The sequence below is a fragment of the Passer domesticus genome, chromosome 1 (genome assembly GCF_036417665.1).
Source record: "Passer domesticus isolate bPasDom1 chromosome 1, bPasDom1.hap1, whole genome shotgun sequence".
NCBI lineage: Eukaryota > Metazoa > Chordata > Aves > Passeriformes > Passeridae > Passer > Passer domesticus.
The window spans coordinates 3,439,032-3,462,892 of NC_087474.1; the positions used below are offsets into that span (position 1 = coordinate 3,439,032).

The following is a 23,861-nucleotide window of genomic DNA, read 5'->3' on the forward strand; positions in this document are numbered from 1 at the left end:
AGCCCACACAAATTGTGTAAGTGCTAAGAAACCTCCCCACTGCATCCTACAGGCACCCTCCAACTCAGAGGTGGGCTCACAGGGACACCAGGACTCCAAACCTGCCTGGTGACATCCACAGGGACACCAGGACTGCAAACCTGCCTGGTGACATCCACAGGGACACCAGGACTGCAAACCTGCCTGGTGACATCCACAGGGACACCAGGACCCCTCACCTGCCTGATTACATCCACAGGGACACCAGGACTGCAAACCTGCCTGGTGACATCCACAGGGACACCAGGACCCCTCACCTGCCTGGTGACATCCCCCAAGCTTCTGAGGTTGGTACACAAAACTGGGAAAACACCTGGATAGTATTCCCTGCAGGATGACCTAGTTATCAATGCAGGTTTCATGCACTGGTTTCAAAGCCCAGTCCCTATGCTGAATACTCAGTAAAAATGACATTTTCTAGGGTTCAGTGTATGTAAACAGGCAGCCACAAGGCCAGAGAGCATTCACCCCACGTGACCCTGTAGGACAAACAGGGTCAATGGGTTTCAGTTCAGGTGAACTCACATTCTCACAGTCACATAGCTGTAAGAAGTGCTCTATTTACTCATTAATTTATTTATTTTTAAGAGTACCACCCAGGCACAACTACAATTTCATGTTTACATGAAATATAAATTAGAAAGAACATGGGTGAATTTGCACCAGCGACAGCTTTTAAGCATTTTAAGCTTCAAAAGTCTCTTTTTGTTGTTTTAGTTGGGGAAGGGGAGGGAAGCTCACAGCGTAAGAAAGTGTATTTTACTTCTTTATTGATCTAAAGACAACAAACCTCAAGTTCCATCATTTAATTTGCACAAAGACTTCAGAGCTTGGCTGTATTGAAAAAAGGGGATACAGTTTCACCTCTAAGGTTGAGAATAACAACAGGTTATTTGAAACATCTACAAAAACTTTGTTACTGTAGCAAAATGGGTGGTTTCTAAATAAACACATTCTATGACAGTCAGAGAATTTCAGGGCATAAACAATCTGAAAATTCACCACAGTGAACAGCATGTGCTCTCACTCTGCACAGAAAAAAAATCTATATAGCAAACAAAGATTAGTGAATATACACTCAATTTCAGCTTTGATTACTGGGCAACTTGAACTCATATGTATTTGTTTCCACACTGATTTAATGCTAACAGAAATGAATATAACAGGTAAAGAATGAAATTGCCACTAGCTGGAAACCTGTAAAAACTATTTCAGAAGTGATTCAGTCTAGCACTGAATTTGGACTGTTTAGACCAAACCTGCAATAAAGAATTAAGAAGAGATTTCAAGGCTTTTCAGACAAAACTGTGGAGCTCAGAATTTAATTTCCAGACTCACCTTTGCTTCTAGGACCCTCTTCCGAGCTTTGAGCTCTGCTACAGCTCTGTCTATGTCCACCTGGGGAGCTTTCTCTTCCTTCAGCTTCCTCACCAGCTCTCCCTAGGGGAAAAAGAACATTATAGATTCATTCTTTGCCACAGATGAGATCTTTGTTCCAGCTCCCCTGGCAATCCAAAAGGAGATTTCTGTCCAGCCTGCACACAGGTCTCCAGAGGCTGCAAGTGACAAACACACTTTTAAGAGTTAGCAGAGTAGACTTCATTAGGGAAATCCAATCGCCCCACAAAATTGTTAAATCACAGACTTGCCATTCAATGTGGAATTATATTCCTCTTTGTACATCACATTTGCACAAATTCCTGGTTTCTGTCTTTGAGGATGCACTAAGTGGATTCTCAGATGGTGAACACAGGCTGTGTGCTCTCCACCTCCTTCTAGAAGGCTTCTCTTCCTTCCACCTCTGCCCTTTTCTTCAAAGCCTATGACCATTTCAGACTGCTGGCCCTCTGTTCTACCTGATCAAAACTGGCCAGGAAGGACACAAATTTGCAGAAGAAAGTCTCACAGAAGACAGATATTTGCAGCCTAATGACTAAGCAAAGAAAACACTGCATTTTGAGGGAAAATCGTTATCATTTTTAAAACCTGTTCTGTAACTTAAGAGATACAACAAAGTCAACAACAAAATAAAAATAACCTTTAAAAAAAAACCCAAAGCCTAAATATTTCAGAGCAGCAAAACCCTGCAGTGGGCTTACAGGAGGTCATGACCTGAGCCAAACCACCACCACCTTGTTACAATTCCACAGAGGTCTCTCTGCCCTGTGGGGATGATTCTGCCCTTTCAGCCCAGGGAAATCTCAATCCCTACACACCCAAAAGGGCTCTTTCATGAACATGATCCTCAGCTGTCAAACCCAGCTTGCTCCTGGAGATAAATGAACTAAAAGTCTTCTTTAAGTCCACTCTTCTTCACCAAAACCAATATCTAACTTGAATTACTGAGAAGGACAAAGGTGCTGGAGGTAAAAAGCAAAGAGATGTCAATTGCCCCAAGTGAGATGTTCTAAAAATGGGATACTCCAAGTAAAACTTTTTCTTGCACCTTGCATATCTTGAAAAAAAAACAACAACAACAACAAAAAAAACCAAACCCACAATCCACAGAAATTACAACATTTCCACAATACCATTTTTTTTTCCTTCCGAACTTTGCTGACATAAACATTACAGGTAACTGAGAAAGCAAAGAGAAGAGAATACACAGATTGCCATTCTGTAATCAAATTAGAAAAGATAAAAGTGCTCCAGAGACTGAGGGGTTCAAAAGAGCATTTTATTAATAAAAGGATGTCTCCAAGGACTGCATTAAAACACACACAATGAAAAGAAGGAAAAATAAGAATCCTGTCAGGATTAACCCCATCAGCTACAAGAACAGAACAAATCTGCTGTTTCTTTCCTGTTAACTACTTAAAGAAAAACGTGAAAGTTTCACTCTGGGGCTGAGGACTGCAACTGCCATTCCTGGGTAACGTGGCAGAGGGAGGGATCTGATCTGGTGTTTTTTTCTTTTAAAGTAGTAAGTCCAAATTGCCTTTGTTGAGCCAGGGGGGTCGGCAGTGGAAAAACATCAAGGCAGCAGCAAAGCAGCTCCTGCTGACTCAACAGAGCCCTCACCCTGCTCACTGCTGAGCATCCAAAAGCAGCACACAGCAACTCTTTGTCTTGACCTATAAGTAAAGAGTGCTCAGACATACGCAAGGAGAAGGAGGAAAAAAAAAAAAACAAACACAACTGAAGCAAATAATTATGCCTGCTGACAGGACTCAATCTAATTAAAGCTCCGATCTCCAGCCCTGCCCAGGGGGAGGAGTGCACAGCAGCACTCGATGTGGCAAATTTTGCTGCAGCTTTGTCCCACAGACCAGCAAAGCAGGGAGGGATCCACCCCTGGATCACGGCAGCTTATTGCATCAGGCACTGCTGCAGGAAGATAGGCTGCTCCCTCTCCATAGGCTGAGTCCCTTAGGTTTAATTAAACCACTTCTCCTGGAGCTGCCAGACACACACTCCTGCATCCAGGGGCATCAACCACCCTGATCTTTGGTATCCCCTCCCTCTCCTCCTGTGCAAATATCTCCGGGAATTACTACAGCCAGTTGTACAACACAGTATGTGTGGCTCCAGCTGGACTATTGTTTATTTTTCCCTTGGTGCCCCACACACCAGTTTCAACCCCTGAAAAGAAGGGGTGCCTTGATATTTACAGGCAAATGACAGCACCCAGAATCTTAAACTAAATAAATTGGCTGGTTATAGAGATCAATGCTTTATTTACAAGCAGCTCTCTTGCCAAGGCATTATGCTGTACAGTGATTCATAATAAAAACTCACTGAAGTGCTGGCATAATTAGAGGGCCATAAATCCACTCATTTAATGGGGAAACACATGCACAAATCTGCGAATACAAGGGACACACGCATAGCTAAGGAGAATAATATGGATTCAGGCACATGGGGCACACACAGGCACAGGTCTGGCAGGTGGTGAAGAGAGGAGAAGGAACTCCACAAGGTCCATTACCATACACAGCCAGAGTATCAAGATTTATTTAGGAAACGAAAAAACAACCAAATCCTTCTCAGGTAAGAAGGATGATGAAGGCAGAAGCAGGGAGACAGGAAGACAATGCGATGCAGCCCCAGCTAAAAGGACACATCACCCACCTAGATTAATCACAATGATGAAATGGAAAACACGCAAAGGAATCACCATCCCTTACTGCATCAGGCAAATATGCAACTCCAAACGAACGTCATTCACCTCCGAAACCCGGCACACACTCAGCTCTAGGGGGACATCACGGCGTGACCCCCAAGGGACGAGGGGGCTGTTTTACACGGGAGACAGGGCAGGGGCCTAGGGCAGGGCACAGCCCGGGAGGGGACACCCAGGTAGGCTGACGCACGGACCCAGCCCTGCCAGGCAGCTCGGGCACCGCGGCGAGGGCGAGGAGCCGTGAGGGGAAAGCCACACGCGGTACGCTGCCGTGCCCGAGGGACCACCCCGCAGAGCTGGGCAGGGACGCCGGGGACACCCTTGGGGACACCCACGGGGACACCGACAGGGACACCCATGGGGCAGCCTTGGGGACACGGATGGGGACACTCATGGGGCCCCTCCAGGCCGCGCAGCGCCCGGAGCCGGAGCCGCCGCAGCGCCCGTGGGGGATGCGCCAAGCCCCCTCCGCAGGGCGGGCAACCCCCGAGGGGGGCCGGGGGGCACCTCCCACAGCCCGCCCGACCCCCGGGAGACACCCCCGAGCCCCTCGGGCGGGGCGCGGGCCGGGCCGCGTTACCTGCTGCCGCACCGCGTTCCGGAGCGGCGCCAGCAGCGCCTCGGCCTGCGGGCCGTCCATGGCGGGGGGGGCGGCGGAGCGGAGCGGGCGGGCGAGGCGGCGCAGCAGGGCGGGCAGGACGCTACGGGGAAGCGGCATGAGGAGGAGGAGGAGGAGGAGGAGCGGGCGGAGCGGCGCCCGCCCCCCGCATGATGAAATCGCGGCCGGGGTAAAGCGCGGCGCGGGTGGAGCGCGGCACTTTCCGCACTGGGGCGAGCGCCCGCAGATTCGGCACGGGGGCGCGCGCGGCCGGCAGGGGGCGCGCCGCGCCGCCAGTGCGCGCTCCCGCGGCCCCCCCCCCCCACACCTCGCCGTGAGGGGAGCGGGGAAAGGAGGAATATGGCACCGGCCCGAGGGGACACCCCTGGGCAGAGAGAGTTTGTGTGTGGTGAAAAGTGCTACACGCTCCCGAGTGGTCTGCCCCGCTCGCCCAGGTGACGCATGTCACCCCAAAAGTGTGGATGTCCTCGGGGATGGGGGCGCCCCGCTGTCCCTGAGCACGCCCCCAGCCCCACAGCAGGGTTTGTGTGTGGTGTATGGGGTTAGGGGGGTGCCTTCTCCCCTTCAGGTGACACATGACAGCCCCTAAAATGTCGCTGTGCCTGCGTGGGGGACACCCCACTGTCCCTGAGTATCCCCAGGCCCACACCAGGGCTCAGGCTGTGTCCCCCTGCAGTGTGTGTGAGGCAGGGTGGTTCCTGTCCCCACCCAGGTGACATGTCACCCCCAGAAGTGTGGCTGTCCTGAGCATCCCCACGGCCCCACACCAGGACACCGACCACCTGCACCCTCTGCTCAGCGTCCCCTTGTCCCAGAGCCACATCCCGGCCGTGGGGCAGGGGACGAAGGGGGATGGCGGGGGGCTGAGGGCGCGGTGATGTTGTTTTTCCGATCAGCTGCAGTACTTGAGCTCCAAAGGCTTTGTAGCTTTTGGGCTCGGCGCTGTTTTGCTTTGCGCTGATCCAGGGCCGTGCCTGGCTGCCCGGGGCTCCGCAGGGTGGGCTCGGGGCAGCGGGCAGGAGGCCAAGCCCTGCTCTCCCCGCTCTGGGGGGTCTTCCCTGGGAGCCAGGCCAAGCAAGCCCTCAGCAGGCAGAGGATGCACTCAGTGGATTCTCAGATGGTGAACACAGGCTGTGTGCTCTCCACCTCCTTCTAGAAGGCTTCTCTTCCTTCCACCCCTGCCCTTTTCTTCAAAGCCTATGACCATTTCAGACTGCTGGCCCTCTGTTCTACCTGATCAAAACTGGCCAGGAAGGACACAAATTTGCAGAAGAAAGGCTCACAGAAGACAGATATTTGCAGCCCAATGTCTAAGCAAAGAAAACATTGCATTTTGAGGGAAAATCGTTATCATTTTTAAAACCTGTTCTGTAACTTAAGAGATACAACAAAGTCAACAACAAAATAAAAAAACCTTTAAAAAAACCCCAAAGCCTAAATATTTCAGAGCAGCAAAACCCTGCAGTGGGCTTACAGGAGGTCATGACCTGAGCCAAACCACCACCACCTTGTTACAATTCCACAGAGGTCTCTCTGCCCTGTGGGGATGATTCTGCCCTTTCAGCCCAGGGAAATCTCAATCCCTACACACCCAAAAGGGCTCTTTCATGAACATGATCCTCAGCTGTCAAACCCAGCTTGCTCCTGGAGATAAATGAACTAAAAGTCTTCCTTTAAGTCCACTCTTCTTCACCAAAACCAATATCTAGCTTGAATTACTGAGAAGGACAAAGGTGCAGGAGTCCAAGCCCTGCTCTCCCCACTCTGGAGGGTCTTCCCTGGGAGCCAGGCCAAGCAAGCCCCCGGCAGGCAGAGGAGCACGGTGCCACAGGAGAACTTCCCATCCTCGGGAGTTAAATCCTCTGTGAAAGAGAATCCAAACACTGGTTACATAAAACAAAATTTAAAGCAAATTTAAAATATATATATATATATTTCCCACACATGCTTTCCCAACTGCCCTCCTCCTCCTCACCCTCTCCCCTTCTCCCCCTCCCACTGTCAGAGCCGGGAGCATCGGCACTGATGCAATGTTGGCGTAATTGGAGTATTCAGGCTGCTATTTTGTACCTGTCTGTTTATTTGAGAGACAGCCTCAACCTCCTAATGAACGCGTCTGAATATTTATCTGCTGCTCCTGAATGGTGCATTTGTGTTTCAAATGCTTAACTGTTATTTTTATTTAGCTGCAAATTGCTGTTTTTATTTCACTGGCGTACCTGCTTGGAAATTGCTCTAGCATGAGGTTCATGCCGAGCTGTTTTCTATTTCTGAATTCTTTTTTAATTAATCCTGTGCTGATAAAAGTGTGAGGACTGGCTCTGCAGTCCCCTTCCAGCTTGTCATGGAGCTAATGTGTGAAGATTGTGGAATCAGCCTCAGAAGGAACTGGCTCATGTGGAGGAATCCCAGCCAACTGGAATGGAGAAAACATAGGCAGAACCCTGGGAGATGGGAAACCCCAGTGACCAGGGGCAGCTCTGTTGTCCTATGCTACACTTGAAAGTACCTGGACCAAGCAGCAACATTTCTGAAAAATCTCTTTTCTTCCTCCTCCTAGAAGGTTTCCTCCCCTCCTCAGTGGCAGAGGCTTGGTCCCCAGGGCAGCACACTGCAGATGGACATGGACCAGACTGGTGCCTTGAGCCTTTTCCCCTGGATAAAATCCTGCCTTGCACGGGGTGCTGACCTCTCCTTGGAAAACAAAACAAAACAACAACAACAAACCAACCAACCAACCAACCAAACAAAAAAAGGCCTGGGACCAGTTCCCAGCACTGTCACCAACTGGTCAGGGGCAACCACCTCACCACAAGGGCCAAAAATTCCTCCTCCCTGCCCATTCCCAACTAACTGTGGGTGCAGCACTTCACACAAACGACTTCATGAAGCATCTGGCTGAGAGCACCTGTGGAGCAAGACCTGTCCTTGTGAATAAATCCTTCATGGTGTATTTGACTGCCCAGGCTCTGGGCTAGCACAAGGTTTGGGCTGTACAGTCAACTTGAACTTCTAAAGTTGTGTCGGAGTGTTTTTTTAGATAAAAGAACAAAGCAATAAAAGAATAAAAAACAGGGAAGGAAAAGGAAGGTGAACACATTTTTGGAGCAAGGTTAGAAGTGGGTGAGTGGGCAGAACACAAGGAAACCCCAAATGTCCCTTTTGTGATGGTACTGCTGAAGATGGAGAGTGTTGATTTGAAGTCCTCGGATCCAAGGCACACTGCCGGATCCATGTTGGGTTGTGCAGGATGGCAGGAAAATCAGGCAGGGTTTTGCACCCAGCCATAGCTGCCACGAGAGACCATGAGCAAACCCAGACCCCCAGAACTGGGTCACATCTGGGGTTGGGTGGTTGGACCTCACCTCCAACCTGATTTCAGTGAGAAGGGCTTTGTGCATCCTCTGCCACTGGAGGGGCTGTGGGCACAAACCCAGTGTCCCTGTGCCATCTTCTCCGCGCTTTTGGATCCTAGGGGGCTGCCAGGCTGCTCTGACACTCCACCAGAGATGATCTGTGTGTCTGGTGCTGGTTTGCCAGGAGGACCCATTGCTGGCATCATCTGTGACTCCTGGACACACCATCACCACTGGCTGACGTCTCACAAGTGCTCAGGGGCCAGCTTTCCCTCTCCTTTTAAACATGTCCCAGCTCTGTGCCTCTTTGCACCTGATAAGCATCCTGGTGGGGGCTGTTTGAACATGTCCATGTTAGTTTTCTGCTCTGTACCCCTCAAAAGGACCCCAAGGGGCAGGAGGGGATCTAGGAAGTGCATTATTCCATTCCCTTCTGGTGTGGCCTTGGAAAAGCCATCTCCATTTCCTTCCCTGGGTATGAAATGGGACACTGTCACCCCCACAGTAAAGGGGAGCTCCCAGCAGAGCAGGGGAGATTTACTGCATGGTGGAGTTTGCAGGAAGATAAAAATGAAGAGGGGTTCAGGCCTCGCCCCCCATTTCAGCTGCCAAACTTCTGGGTGCAAAAACAGAGAGGTGTCAGCATCCCTGAAAGATCTGGGGGTGTTAAAGACATACGAGGAGGAAGTATAGGTTGGATATTAGGAATAAATTTTTCACTGAAAGAGTAATAGAGTACTGGAATGCTCTTCCCAGGGAGGTGGTGGAATCACCATCTCTGGATGTGTTTAAAAAAAGGCTGGACATGGCACTTGGTGCTGTGGTCTAGTTGAGGTGTCAGGGCATAGGTTGGACTCGATGATCTTAGAGGTCTCTTCCAACCTCATTATTCTGTGATTTGTGAAGAGAAGAAACGTGGCTGTGTCCCCCCCGTGCCGCTCTCCATGGGGAACAGCAGCAGCGGGGGAGCAACGAGACCACAGATGGGAGGCAGGAGGGAGCTGCAGTGACTGAAGGGATGGAGGGGAGGGCAGAGCCCTGCTCCTGCCACGGGTTATTTATTTTAATGGAAGGAAAGGGGGATAAGCCCTTCGCAGAGGCGTAAGGAGGGGAAAGGTGCAGGAAGGGGAGGGGGAGCGAGCCACAGGCAGGAGCCCATGGCTGCTGGGATCGGCGCGGCTCCTCAGTTCGCAATCACATCCTCGCTCCACCGCATTTCCGTCTCGGCGCGTTCTCCAGGCAGATGCTCCAGCCCCGCTGGCAGAATCCCCTCGGAACCCCCAAGCCCGAAGGCGATTCCCGCGCATGCAGAGGGATGGCGGGGGTGTCGGAGGGGTCTGGGCTGCGTTCGGGGGTTCCCTCGGCCGGGGCAGGGAGGGGAGCGGGTCCCGGTGCCGCTAGATGGCAGGCGGCCCCGCTCCGCTGCCGCCGCATCCCGGCCCCGCCGCGGGGCCCCCGGCTCCCCGGCATCCCCGCTGCGCTCTGCGAGCAGCGCCCGGGACAGGCTTTCCGTGCCGGCATCCCTTGGAAAACCGAGGGGCACCCGAGCCAAAGGCTCTTTCGCAATGCGAGGAGACGGCGGGGACAGTCCTCAGAGGCTCCGACGCCTTCCCGAGACAAAATCCTGCCTTTCCCTTCCCTCCCGCCTGCGCTTTTGGTTTCCTCCTGTTTTTCTTTCCTTTTTTTTTTATTTTCCCTATCCCTCTCCAAAGGGCTGCCCGCTTTTCCCTCATTTCAAGCATCAGGGTTGCAAAATCAGACAGATGCACCCTCTCTGAATGCAGGCTGAGCTGCAGCAACGTGCACACAAGGTCCAAGCTGATTTCCCAGCACTGGGGGATTTTTAAGCTGGCAGTAAACTAGGCAGGGCCTAAGGCAGTCTCATAAATAGCTTCACCTAGCTTTCCTCTACAGGACTGCATTTTTTCAGCCTTTGAAACAGTGTGGCTGCATCCAGCCTGCTCCTAGAGCACAGCCCCCAGCTCCTGCCTTCCCCCAAGGAAAAATGGTGAGGGAAATACCTGGCCTTCATCCCAACCCATGGCACAGAGCATGCAGATAACCACGGGATAAATCTCTAGGCCCTGTTATCATCTCTGGGGGTCAAGCTGGCTGCAGCCACCTCTGCTCCTTTCAGTGTGTCCCTCCTCCTAGGAGCCATTCCAAGGGTGATGCTGCTCTGTCCCTGGGCTACCTGCAGGGAAGGATGTTCTGAGGGTCCATCTGCATGTGGAGTTTCTGCGTGCTTTACTGTCATCACCTCTGTGCTGGATACGAAGAACTGGAATATTTGGAGTGCGTGTGTGGGAGACGCTCTGGATGTTACCGAAACTCACCCCCTCCTGGGACAGGGCTTTTTTTAGACTGAAATAGGAAGCACAAACCTCACCCTGAGCTTCCTCTAGGGTTTGGTTCTTCCTAGAGGTTTGTCCTTACTGGAAATTTCTTTTCTGCACCTCTGGCCCAGATCCAGCCAAATGCTAAAGCTCAGGCTTAGCTTCAAACCTGCATTGCCACAGTGTCTTCTTGGCTGGGTTGGATTCTCTTGGTCCTCCTCACCTTGGGAAAACTCATGCCTCTCCATGCTCCTGCTGTGAGATGATGGCAGTGGGAAGCAGGAGTATCAGCTTGCTTTGCTTGTGCACCAGCCACAAAACTAACCCTGTACGTGTGCAGGAAGAAAGTTACCAAATCTGTGAGAGCATGTGAAGATTTGGAGTCCCCAAGCATGAGCACCTGCTGCATCACCCCTGATGTCCACAGCTCAGCCCATCCTCATCCTCTCTGCTCTTCTCACCAGGGGACAGTCAGGGAATGCTTCAATTGCCAGTAGTGCCAGTGAATATTAGATACTGGCTGAAATGGCCAAGGAAAATCACAGCTGCTGTCACCAACAGGGACTCAAAACCTTGCTTCCATATCAATGACAAGCCACAACACCAGTTCTCCATGGACTGAGACCACCAAAAAAGTCTGATCCATTTGGTCACACCCTTCCAACAGCTTGGACCCTGATGATCTCCCAGGTCTGGCTGTGTAAGAGCTCTGATGAAAATTCATTATGATTTCTCAACCCTTCCCCTGCCATGAATTTAAATTCCTCAAACCCTAATGCAAGGAATTGAAGTGCATATTGATTAAGGGCCTTTTATGGATGTCTTGCAGAGCACATTAAAAATTATTTAAAACTTGCATTCCAGTATTAATGACTCTTGTCTCTGGCACTTTGCAGCAATTCAGTCTTGACTTTTAATTGAAAATCTTTAGTTAAGACAAATTCTTACAGCCAGGGAAGATGAAGTGCTTCGCCAGGTATGTGCCATGGAGGAGCTTTCAACCTCCAGGTTCCCAAGTAGCTGTGAAATTCTAGAGAGGAGTTTCTGTCCTTCAAGTGGGTGGGTGTGGGTTGTTCTTGGAGGAGCCAGGTCTTTGGGCTTCCTCTCAAGGTGCTACAGAACAGGTCTTTCACTGCTCCATCGCTCAAAGCAATGACATAGCAAAGATTAATAACCTCCTTCAAAAGGGCAGTTGCTGCATCCATGGGCAGAAAAATGTGGCACCCCGGGGCTGGTGGTGCTCTCACATCCCACCTCCAGTGGCACTAGTGAATATCCATGAGCCAAATGAATCTGAGCCAATTACTGCTGCCACCAGGTCAAACACCTCGTGCCTCCTTAGTCATGTTTCCTTCTGCCTCTGCAGCTGATCCCAGGGGGCTTCTTCCCAGCCATGAAGCTCAGGTCTGAAAGGGCACCTTAGCTTGAAAACACTCGCAGAGAGGATCTGGCATTTTGCAGAAGGAGCAGTGTGGCATTCACACTCTCTGAACAGAGAGAGACATCATTTTGTCTCTCTGGATTTTTCCTGGAGAAGCACAGAGAGAAGAAGAGAAAACAATTCTTATCTCTACTTGCTGCTCCTGTTGTTTTTGCACATGTGGAATGTGTTAGGAAGATTGTTTACCTGAAGAGATTTGTCAATTGGATTCTGCTGAGGATTGTTTTGTTTCCTTGGCCAATTGGGTCAAAGCTGTGTCCTGGCTGTCTCAGACAGTCACGGGTTTTTCTTTACTATCTTTTGTATAGTATCCTTTTAGTGTTCTTTAGTATAGTATCTCTTTAATGTAATATAGTATAATGTAATATAATATAATATAGTTTAATAAAGCAATTGTTCAGCATTCTGAATCATGGTGTCAGATGTCAATCATTCCCTGCATTGGGGGCACCCTGAATTCGATAGAGCAGCAAGAGATGTCACCTTGGGACTGTCAGCACCTTGGTGGAGACAGCACTTAATTTAATGTTTGCTGGCTCGATGGTGGCTGACAAAGGAGCTGGGAGTCTGTATTGTGGTCTGGTGTAGGAAACCAGGATCTTGCATGTTATAGAGCCTTGCGTTATCAGTGTTATCTTCCTGCTCCATGCCTGGAGCCTTCAGCATGACAGGGAAAGGGGCTGTGTCTTTGCATTCCCTTTGCCTCTAAGGAGAAACAATCCCTCCATAAATGCATCTCTGAATGTGCCTCCTCTGAAAGGAAATCAATATTTTCCATCCAGTCTCTGATGGGACAGGATGTTGAAAGCCATCAGTGCCTTCACTCCCTTGCATGGGCCTGGAGCCAGGGGAACTCCAAGACCACAGGGGTTTCCAGGTCACATCAACACAGGATAGGAGAGTCCTCCTGTGCATCAGAGGGGACCTCTGACAGCAAGGAATCAGTACTGGCCACGACCTGCTGTGATTCTGGTTTAAAAACCCTTCCTCCATCTGCTCATTGCACGCTAAACGATTGTTTGATTTTTTTTATGACTGCATGTAAAACATGAACCAGCTGGGACCCCAAGTGCTTCTCTCCACCATGAGTGGCTTTCCTGTAAGCCTCATCAAAGCCACCCGTCACCAGACACTACCCCAGGGACTGAGCTGTCCATTCAGCCCATCACATGTGCAGTACAGCTGCTCTTCTTATGCATGGGGGAGTTGGAACTGGATGATCTTTATGGTCCCTCTCAACCCAAACAACCCTGTGACTCTGTGATTTACATCCTGAGAGAAGTCACCACCACCAGTGCCATTCAGGTGGTGAATAACCATTACCCCAAGGAAGGATATAAAAAGGAAATATTTTGCCAAATGCATTTTTTTTTTTCTTAAATATTCATTCTGTTCCTTCTCTGGTTTTAGTTTTTTGATGCCATCCTTGTTCCATCTTCTCCTGAAGAGATAGAAATAGGCAGAGTTTTACTTTCACATCCAAAGAAGGTCCATGCCTCCTTTCCTCCCAGGTGGGGAAAGTGCTGCTCCATAACTAACTGTGCCATTGTGGTGTTTCACAGGGTAATGGAGTCCACTCATGTTTCCAAGGATTTTTTATTGTTCTTGTTGCTGGCTCTTCCTTGTGAATCACAATTATTGTCTTGATTCTCTGGGTCAAGTGCTTGGCTGGAAACCATGGGGTTTATCAGACTGCAAGCAAACCAAATCATTGCCCCTGTGATGTCCAGAAGGTAAAAATCACGAGCTAAACCATCAAAACCTGAGTTGAGGCATCCTCCAGGCCCAATGTCCACATATTTGCCTAATTTTTTTTTCAGATTTTTAACCAACAGTAAGAGCTATAAACTCCAAGTGTAGGCAGGAGTGCATCACGTGTGCCTTGACTCTCTTAAGGAGTGTTTGGTGCTGTAGTTGGGTGTACAAAGAGGACCTTGCCAAAGACCAACCCAGACTTTCCAAATTGTGGTGTTTTGTGCACATGGAGAGAACTGAATGCAGCCCTCCTGAAAGAGTCCATCAAACAACCAACACAACCTTCTCCCCAGACTCCAGTGGCCACAGAAGGCATTACCAGAGGACTTTCAGCAGGCAGTGAGTTATGATTAAAATGGTGGTTATTTATAACAAATGGAGCATTCAGATGGAAAAGTCCAGTTAACTCTCCTAATTGTGCCCCAGGTTGGCTGTGTGCTCAGGAACACCTTCCCTTGCTGTTGTACCACAGCACTGCACATCATCTTCTAAAATCATGATGAAGTGACTTTGATTTTGCTTTGAGGCACGGGTTTTGTTGTTCAAGGAGAAAGAAAGACCCTGGCCTCTTCCCATACTGCTTTCATTTTTTGGTTGTTTGGTTTTTTGTTTTGGTTTTTGGCTTTTTAATTTGAATGGAAGACTGGAGTTGCTTTTCTAGACATAAAATGAGGATGATGGTGGAAAGCTTTGCAGAGATGGTACATTTTATGTCCAAGCAGTCACAGATCTGAAAAACCCAAGCCAAGATGCTTCTTTCCTTATCTCTCAAGTGCTCAGGAGCAGAGGTGTTAGCTGGGATGGAAATGACCTGCAGGTGAAGAACCACTTGGAGGATGCCACAGCTAAAGCTGAAGAAAACCCACACAACACCATGTGATGTTTTCACCCTGGGGATTCAGAGGGTTTTTTTCAAAGTCTGATGTGTTTCCTGAGTGGAGCATTGCCTGGAGTGCATTGCTGTAATATTAAGCTTCTTCAAAACTGAGACCTACACGCAGAAGGATTTCACCTTCTCAATGAACCCTGTAAAAATACTCAACCCAGACACTCCTCACCACTTAGGGCAACTCAGAAGACAGAAGTGAAGTGTTGTAACTTGAACTCATCTCTAATTATCTGGAATTTGTTCACACTAAATCAAACAAAGTGAAAAGTCCTACAAGCATAGTCTATAATTCATGACTCTGTTGATTTCTCTCCTAGGCTACAGTGACATCAGTAAATAACAAAAGACTTTATCCTGTCAAAAAAATCAAGGGGGAGATTTCTGAGGAACTGGGCAATGCTCTCCAAGGGACATGAAAACTGCAGCAGCCTGCCATCACCCTGTGAGAAAAATAGAGTGAAAGCATATGAGATTTAACTAATTAAAAATGTGGGTTTGATGCAGATTTGTGTTTTTATACTGTAGCATCTGGAGTTTCCAACGAGTGTGACCACATCCTCCTTGGATTCAGCCAGACTTTAAGAGTGAACCACAAAGGAAGAAAAGAAATTACTTATTTAGGGACAAAGAAAGGCTTTTGTTTTCTGTTATTTTACACAATGCCATTCTGACAGAACCCTGCTTATTCTGGGACCTGTGTTATGGAAGCAGATCCTCCTTGTCCCAAAGGACATATCCCAGTCCTCCATCTTTAGGACATATTCCATTCCCCTGCCTTTAAGAAAAGGTAATAATATTTTCCTAATACAATAATGTTGTGATTTTATACTTCTACAGCATCTGAATAATGTGGCAGAACAAGGAGACCAGACCTCACCTGTTTTTTTTTCTCTTCAAGCTAGTGACAGACCATATCAGAGCATCCTTGATTTTCCATCTCTCAGCCTCCAGCAGCACCTGTCAGCAGCCCATCTGTTGGAGAGAAAACCCATTTGGCTCTGCTCTGTAGTTATTTAGGGAGAGAAACGACAAATGCTTGCGTCATTCAGGAGCTGAGTCCTGGGGGAAACCATCAGGTTTTGATTATTAACACACACCAAACATGAGCATTGCCTGGTGGGATAGGGATGTGTTCCCATGCTCCCAAGGCCGTGTTTTTTCCCCACTTGCCACATTCCAAGTTCAGCAGTGCCCTGTAGGGACAGGGGCCCTCAGAAGTGGCCTTTCCCCTCGAGACAGGGGTGGAGATGAACACCAAGTCTTTGTGCTGGGCCAGACGGTCAAGAGGAAGCATCACCAGCAGGATCAGCAGCTTTTTTCCTAGAGGAGGATGAATCAAAGCCAGCGAGCTCCTGGCTGCTGCCCTGGTGTCCAGTCCAGGAAAAGAGAGTTGGTGGTGACTGGGTTGGGCCACGAATGTGGGAAGATCTCTGAAGGAGAGAGAGCCTTAAAAGCAGGAAAGTGAAGCTCAGAGGATGTGCTGAACTCACTTTAGACTGGGTGGGGCAGAAAACCAAAACATGAATCAGCTCCCAAGCACTGGAAAGAGGCTGGTCTTGGCCATTTGGACTTGGCTGCCACTGACTCTTCTCATGGCCAGTCTGTCCAGCACAAGCTGGACAGGATGTGTCTGGCAAAAGGCCTGCTGAAGAGGATGAAATCACCGTGCTGAGGCTGCCTGAAACTTCCTACACCCCCTTCTGGAGCAGGAGCACCACTGATGATTTCTCAGATATCTTCCCATCTCCCAGCTATCACCCTCCTGGGAAGGGTAGGGCAGCTGAAGTGTGTGCTGGGTTAGTAAAGGAAGATGGACCATTGTACTGATTGTTGCTTTTTCTCTGAAGGACAAGACCATAAAGGGCTGGAGCAATGAATCACAGCTCAGGAGAACCAAAGCCACCATGGACTGCTGTGGCTGTCTCCAGCGTGGATGTGTCAGGAAGCAGGACAACCTCTTGATCATGGGATGGGGAGACACCAGATGGAGATGGACTAGTGGAGAGGTGGCCTGGAGGGTCAGAGAGCTGAATCCATGAAAACCAGGAAGCTCTGCCTGGCTCCCAGTGGGAACCTGGAGAACATCAAGGAACAAGATCTTCCTGCAAGTCCTGTCCTATTTCTCCACAGGGGCTGACCTGGGCCCTTTGCTCAGACCTACCAGCTCTGCCTCATTTTTCTTTGTGTAGGTGAGTTGAGGTGCTGAGGAGTGCAATATGTAGGATGTTCTTCCAGTGAGTTTCATAGGAAGGAGCACAAGCCAGGGCAGTCCTGCCTTGATTATGAGCAGAGAGCTTTGTTATGGATGTAGGTCACAAAGAGTGGGGAAATACGGCCATAGGTCAGGAAAGGTTGGGTGAGTATCCAGCAGAAAAGGGCAAACTCAAGACAGTTTGCATGGAGTGTCACAGTTATTTTTAGATTTGGAGCACAGAGAGCAGAAAGACGGGTAAAGAACTTAGGGAAGATGAGCCTGGGCCAGCTGTAGGACATCCCAGCAGAGAAGTTACAAGAGCAGCAGAGAGATCATATGGTAGGTAATCTTTCAAACAGTGCAAAGTCTTTAAAAACAATACAACAGTCACTTTATATCAGGTTCAGTATGTGGTTCTTGTAGCCCTTGTGTTTACATCTGGCCCTAAAACTCAAATTACTGCACTGACTGATGCTGATGGCTTTAGGTGTCTTGAAAATCTCATGTATTTTCTGCAGTATAATTGGTCTAAAACATGTTTTCCTTGTTTTTCTGGTGCCAGCACCATTCAGATCTCCAAGTTTTGTAACCTGCTTGTTTACACTGCTTCAAGCAAATCAGAGTCAAGCCTCTGGATGTTGTTGTGCCTTTCACCACATTCTTCCTTCAGTCTTTTTTTTTTCTGCCTTTTCCACCCCATCCCTGACAGGGGAAGCACTGTTCTTTCCATGCTCCTTGGTTCTGTATTCGAAGCAGTCACAGAAAAAGTGACAATTAGGAAAGAAAGAACCTTCAGTATCTGCTTTGGCAGGCACAACACATCCCACTGCTGAGCTGCAGCAAGGCAAAGCAGCTGCTTGCCTGGGTCAGATGGAGATTTTGCTGCTTTGTACTGTGGGATCTCCCCAGAGAGCCTGGTGCTCTGCCATGCTGCAGAGGCAGTGAAAACCCAACATCAAAGTCAAGCACTGCACGTTCACAGCAGTCCTGCAAGGAGCAGGGAGTTGGACTTGTTGATCCTTGTTATTTTTCACTTTTAGAGTGCTGAGGCCCTGGCACAGGGTGCCCAGAGGAGCTGTGGCTGCCCCTAGAAGTGCCCAAGGCCAGGCTGGACAGGGCTTGGAGCACCCTGGGATAGTGGAAGGTGTCCCTGCCCTTGGCAGGGGGTTGGAACACAAAAATCTTTGAGGTCCTTCCAACCCAAACCATTCTAGGATCCTTCTGGGACCCTTCCAACCTGAGATATTCCATGATTTCAGGATGCTCAACTGCAATTCAGACAAAAGTAGTGATTAGAAGCAAATAATAAGGTTAGATAAGTTAATATTTGGGAGACCAAGTAACCTGGGGCAGGGTAACAGACATTGACGTTGTCCTTCCCATATTATTGTGCTCTACCAAAATGATTTAAAGGTTGCTAAGCAATGGCAGTGATTTCCCCCCAAACTGAAGTAGCATAGCAGAAGCAAATGAGTTCACTGCAGTAGAACTGAACTTATATAAATATATATATATATATATATATATATATATATATATATATATATATATATATAATAATTTCTACTGAAGATTTTTGTTTCTTAAAGCATTCCAGGCAGGTGAAAAATGTAATGAAAGCCAAGATCTTTATTTTGTGTCATTTGAAGTCTTCTGGATCAGCCAAGGTGGGCCTGCAACCCCTTCTCCAGGTCTTACCTGGCCCTGGTTCAGTGTCCAAGGCTGTTGCTAAAAGCTGCATGAAGCCCCATTTTCCTTCCTTTTTCAATCCTAGGAAATGAACTGAAATCTCCACCCCAGATGATAAAAAAGAAAATCTTATCAAAGCACAACTTTATGAAGGGCAAGGCAGACAAAGAGAGTGGAAAGAAAAAGAAGATAATGTCCTAAATCATTAAACAAGCCTCATGTTCCCACACCATCACTCCTCCCTCCTTATTTTTATGAGGCAGCAACCAGCCCCCTGCTGTCAACACATCACCTCTGTGTTTGGTGGAGGAACAGGGGAGGGCTCTGGGTCTGAAGGTCCCTCTGGAGCTCTCTGCTAGTCCCTTCTGTCCCTGCTGGTCACCTCTCTCATTTCCTCAAGACACTCCCTGGTGCCTCCACAGCACCACAAGTCTAGAGAGGACCTAAAATCAGCATTTTCATTTTCATGCTACGAAAGGGAGAATTTCCCAAACAGACTTTTGGGACTGTGGTAGAGTGACCAAAGAAGTCTGGGAGCGACACAACAAAACAGCAGATGCCAGAGAATAAGAGATGAGGACTTGAAATTGTCCTGTTACGTCTCACAGGCACACAAAAAGGACACTGAGGTGCTCAGCAGAAAACTCCCAGTGGGACAGGAGCCATCAGCAGTTACTGGAGGTTTCACCTGCCTCCCCCAGGTGAGGACCAGGCAGCACTGGAGACATGGAATGATGTGGAGCTGGTGCTGCCAGCTCCCTGCGGCTCATCCGTGCAGTGCACCCCTCCACATTTCCTAGTATTTGTTCTCCTGTTCTGGGAAGAGTCGAGAGCTGCAAGAGGCCCAGCTCACAGGGATGTTTAGAGAAAGGAAAGACCATTGTGTGAAAGACTTTGGTATTTCAGGGTTTGTTTTCCTTCTGACGCAGAACAAAACACCACCATGTCAAAACCCTCTGCAGGGCAAAACAGAACAACAACAACAACAAACTACCAAAAAAAAAACCAAACCAAACAAACCAAAAATTTTCAAGCAGTGGCATTTTGGACATAGTCTATGGAAGTGTTTTGGGATTTTCAATCTCAAGATCTACTGTTGTAGCTATTTCAGGATTTTTGTGGTTTTTTTGGGTTTTTTTTGGTTTTTTTTTTTTGTTTTGTTTTTTTTTGTTTTTTTTTTTTAAGGGGGGGAAGAAAGAAATAAAAGAAAATAAAAGCCACACTAAAGCAGAGAAGAGAAGTTTTTCATGTGCCAGGGGCTGACCCTGTCTCGGTGGGTTTTCTCTGCAGTGGCACCAGGATCAAAGCATCTCCCCTCTATCCACTCTTGGTGGGATGCAGAGCTGCAAAGGAGCCTCCAAGTTTTAAGCAGGAAAACTTGGGAACGGGCAGTGCAGCCACCCTGTGTGACATCAGCAGAGCTGTTTTGCTCAGATTTCCTTGAGTAGGACTCAGACCAAGCAAAGAAATTTCAGAAAGGTGGGACCTAAGGAACAGACCTGGGGGAAAGCCATTGCTCTGGGCGGTGTTTTGGGTCAAAGTGCTGTCACTCCAAGGGCTCCAAGCCCAGCCTCCTCGCTGCCCTGGGGGTTCCTGTGGCTCCTGACGCTTTCAGCCCCTGGCACGGGGATGTTTTGGGGGTGGCTGGGTGAGTTTCCCGGTGGGGCAGCCCCGGGTGCCGATGCCTTTCCCGGCGGCAGAGAGCAGCTCGCCACCAGCTCTCTCCCCGCGCTCGCCTGGCGCTTGGCACCGCGCCCGGCCGCCTTTCACTGCCGCCTTTTCATTCGCCTTAATTCACTGCGTTTCCTTTCTTGCTCCTTGCGAGGAACAGAGGGAGAGCTTGTTCCAGCAGACGGGCCCCATCCGCCCCACCCGGCTCCGCTGGAGCGAGGGCTGGAAAAGCGGGATGCGGGCGAAGGGGGAATCTCCCACCCCTGCGGGGCCCCCGCGCCGCTTCCCAGCAAATACGGTAAGAGCTCAGCCTAAAAATGTGAGTCTGATCTCATGACACAGGGTGGCCCTGCATTCCTCACCTCTGACATAACCCGCTGGGAGTGTGCTCCGCACAAAAACACAAACAAGATGTCCTGGCGGGCTGGCGGCGGGGGCCGGGCAGCTGGCAGATGTTCCGCAGAGCCCCCCGGGTGCCACAGCTCCGGCACAGGCTGTACCCTGGCGGGGAGGGCACGGCCACAGCCCGGGCTGCCGGCACTGAGCCGGCTGCTGCTGCCTGGGTGGGTGCCCGGCCTCTCCCCCGGCCCTGGCGAAGGTAACGTGCTGTGGTTCTGTATCAGCCAGGGAGAGGCAGCTGGATCTCTTCCCAAAATCTCCCCTGGGATTTTGCTTGGCCGATGCCCCAGGGCGTTTGTAAGGACTTTGCGGTGCTTTTGCAGGAGGCTGGTGGTTGTTGGGGGGTTTCTTTCCGAGTGTGCCTAGGCAGGCTCTGCTCTGGCTCTGGCTCTGCCATGGCCATGCTCTTCTGTCTCCGTGAGCCTCCCCCTCCAGCAGCAGCTCCGAGGCCCTGTTTGCTCTGTCGTGCCCCACAGAGCCTGGCACCCAAAGCCTGGGGTGCTGTGGGGCGGTGATTCCTCCCTGCAGCCGGGCTCAGCCCTGGCATGGGATGCTTTGCCAAGGATCACGCGGAGAATCCCAGTCCCGCTGCCGTAAACACGAGGCTGTCTTTGCTCCCAGCCAAACCCTCCTTCAAAGCACAGCCTTGTCTAGAGCAGGAGCAGATCCTGCTCTCCCCTCTAGCACGGCCACGCTGCACCACTTGTTTACTTTCTTCTGCAAATGCCCTAAACCTTGACAACGACCTATTTTCCCTTCTGTTACGCAAAGCTCCTTTCCTAGAAAGAGGCTTTGTAACGCTCGGTCCAACCAGCCCAGCTCTCCTCCATGTGTGTAAAAGCAAACTGTAAGAGCCTGGCAGGTTCAGCTCAGCTCCAGCACATCCAAAACCCACACAGGGATGAGTCAGGAGGCTCGGGCAGATGTTACCTGAAACCATCCTGGGGAGACAGCTGGCCAGTTTGTGGGGAATCAGATAAGCACTGAGGCAGCTTCAAGTCCACTCCTCAAACTTTGCTTTTTGTTAGTGCTTTTCATCCATCTCCTCCTTCTCCAGCATTCAACAAAGCTGGGAGACAGCTTTTTTCCCAGACATTTCTCTTTCTCTCCTTACTTTTCACTGGCAGGGAAAACATCTGATTTTTTATTTTTTTCTCTTTTTTTTTTTGTTTATTTTCATTTTTAAAAAGGAAATTAAAAAAATAATTCTCTTCCTTCCTCCACAATACTTCCAAGTTTTCGAGATTGCGAGATTGCTACTCCTCTGGCAGAGGATGCTTTGCAATCAAACACAAGACAAACAGTGGTAATGAGAAACAATAGTAACAAGAGAATAAAAATTGTTTCAGATTTGCTTCTTCAGAGCCCACAAGCTTGATCGCAGAGCAGAAGAGAGCCTTTCAGCCTCATGGGTCCAAGGCTCTTTTCAGACACTCCTTTATCCTGGGGCTCTGATCCTTTCTTTTTTCTCAAGGAGGTGCTCTGGCCATGCTCAAGCTGTTGGCAGCATGGAGTTGTCTCCTCCTCCCCTCACTGGTGATCACAAACAGCTCCTTCCACGATTCCTTCTACATCTCTAATCCACAGCCCAGCTTTTTAAGCTAACACAAAGTCAGGGATGGTTTATTTTAACATGCCAGGCTGTAACCTGAAGCTAGAGATACAAATTCATCCTAACAAGTTTCCCTTGGCCAGCTAAGAGCACAGGTTAGAGATTAATCCAACGGCAGCAGATGGTCTGGGCTGGACTCTTGCTGCTTCCCACAGCTGCTCTTTCCTGTCCCCTCAGTACCTGCAGCCTGGCTTGGCTTCTATCCCTGTGCTTGCCTGGACAGGGACAGGCTGCTTTGCACAAAAACAAAAGCAGAATTTGAAGCCTGATGTGCTGGAGGCAGGCTGTGCCTGTGGGTGGCTCACAACACCAACACCCACTCGTGTTTTCCATCGCTGGGAACCACCAGGCTTCAAACCACTGCCAGTGACTCCTTGTGCCTCTGGTAGCTTGTCCATGCAGGACAAGGACGATGGGGAGGGCTCACTTTAAGCCAGAGAAGTTCTGCTGTGGGTCTTAGCCCCTGTTCAAACCAGTTTGAGGTGACACAGTGGGTGCAGGTCCTGGAGTAAGTAACAGATGAGTGGGAAGCCACTTGTTGGAGGAGTGAGTGATCCCATACATGACCTGGTCTTCCCTGGTTGTAAGAGTTCAGGTTGAACCCTTGGATGAGTTCTTGTGTCCCAGAAATAGTAAATTTCCCTTTCTCTCTCTCTCTTTTCCTCCCCTCAATACCTGGCTGCCTGTTGGCACAAACCTTGTTGGCTTTAGCTCTTTGGGAATGCAAAGATACCATCAAAGAAAGCTGGAAATTATACCTTGGTTCACAAACAGTAAACAGGAAGTGACAGAGGGACTGTCTAATCACATCTGCCTGTTTTCCTGCCAAAAATGCCAGGGACTACTTAATCCCAATGTGCTGATGAGTACTTTGGGTACATTACCCATAACAGTCTATGCCAAACCCCCAATTTTCCATACTTTTAGACCAAGAGGAGGCAGCTAGAAAGTCAGCAGGAGTAAAAGGCATAATTTTAATTTACCTGGAGAGGTATAGATCAGGTGAGGAGGATGTGGGCATTCCTTCCCTCTTCACTTGGCATCTCTGGCCACACAGGAGCCATGAGGAAAGCTCTGAGGATACTTAAGGGAATGGTGGATATAAATGCATGAGGGGTTGTACAGACCCCCCTTTCCACCTCTGGGATTAAAGAAAGCAATGGAATTAAAGGAAACAATGATTTTACTGGTAATTTTGAAAAGCATCACATGGGGCTTTTCCCAACTAAGGGCGAAACTTGCATAGGGTCACCAGCACATTGTGACTTCCCAAATCCTCCTGCCTGGCTGAGCAGAGCTGTCTTGCTCCTCTCCCCCAGCCCCTGGCCAAGGCAGGGGTCTCACACATGACTGGGAAAAGTTTAATATCTTTGCATGAGGCAGCAGCCTGCAAGATGGGTTTGTAGGAATTTTCTTAACTTATTCCAGCTGACTCCTTTGGGGTGAGATGAGCTGTGCTCTAAAAGGGTCATTCCTGGCTGGAAAGGGAGCACAGGGAGATTTACCCAGGGGCTGCAGCTGTGACCCAGTGGAGCAGCAGACAGCCCTCAGCATCAGCCACTCTTGACTGTCCCTGGGATCAGAAGGATGCAATAGGATCCTATTTGTTTGGGGTTTTTTTAGGGACCCAGGTCTCCTGCTTGGAATCTAGTGACAGGACACAAAGCTGCTTTCAGTACCCACCAGTCTTCCTCCCTGAAATTCTTTCCTGAAAAAAAACATTATCCCTATGCCAACT

At 49.3% G+C, this 23,861-nt stretch overlaps 1 protein-coding gene and 1 long non-coding RNA gene across 3 annotated transcripts in view; one reads left to right on the top strand and one right to left on the bottom strand.

Moving 5' to 3' along the window:
* Positions 1-4,982, bottom strand: part of GARS1 (glycyl-tRNA synthetase 1) — a 24,168-nt gene extending 19,186 nt beyond the window's left edge. Inside the window, exons 1-2 of one of the 2 annotated variants that reach the window (XM_064422169.1) lie at positions 4,743-4,982; positions 1,378-1,479 (exon numbers count right to left, since the gene is read on the bottom strand). In XM_064422169.1, coding sequence (XP_064278239.1) covers positions 1,378-1,479; positions 4,743-4,880 — 240 coding nt within the window. In that variant the 5' untranslated portion in view covers positions 4,881-4,982. The remainder of the gene's footprint in view (positions 1-1,377; positions 1,480-4,742) is intronic. The other variant, XM_064422089.1, reaches the window with a different exon arrangement.
* Positions 1,466-19,546, top strand: LOC135301797 (uncharacterized). The gene is made up of 3 exons (XR_010363547.1): positions 1,466-2,405; positions 5,804-17,091; positions 18,342-19,546. It is a non-coding gene; the product is annotated as an uncharacterized LOC135301797 (long non-coding RNA).
* The last annotated feature ends 4,315 nt before the right edge of the window (positions 19,547-23,861 follow it).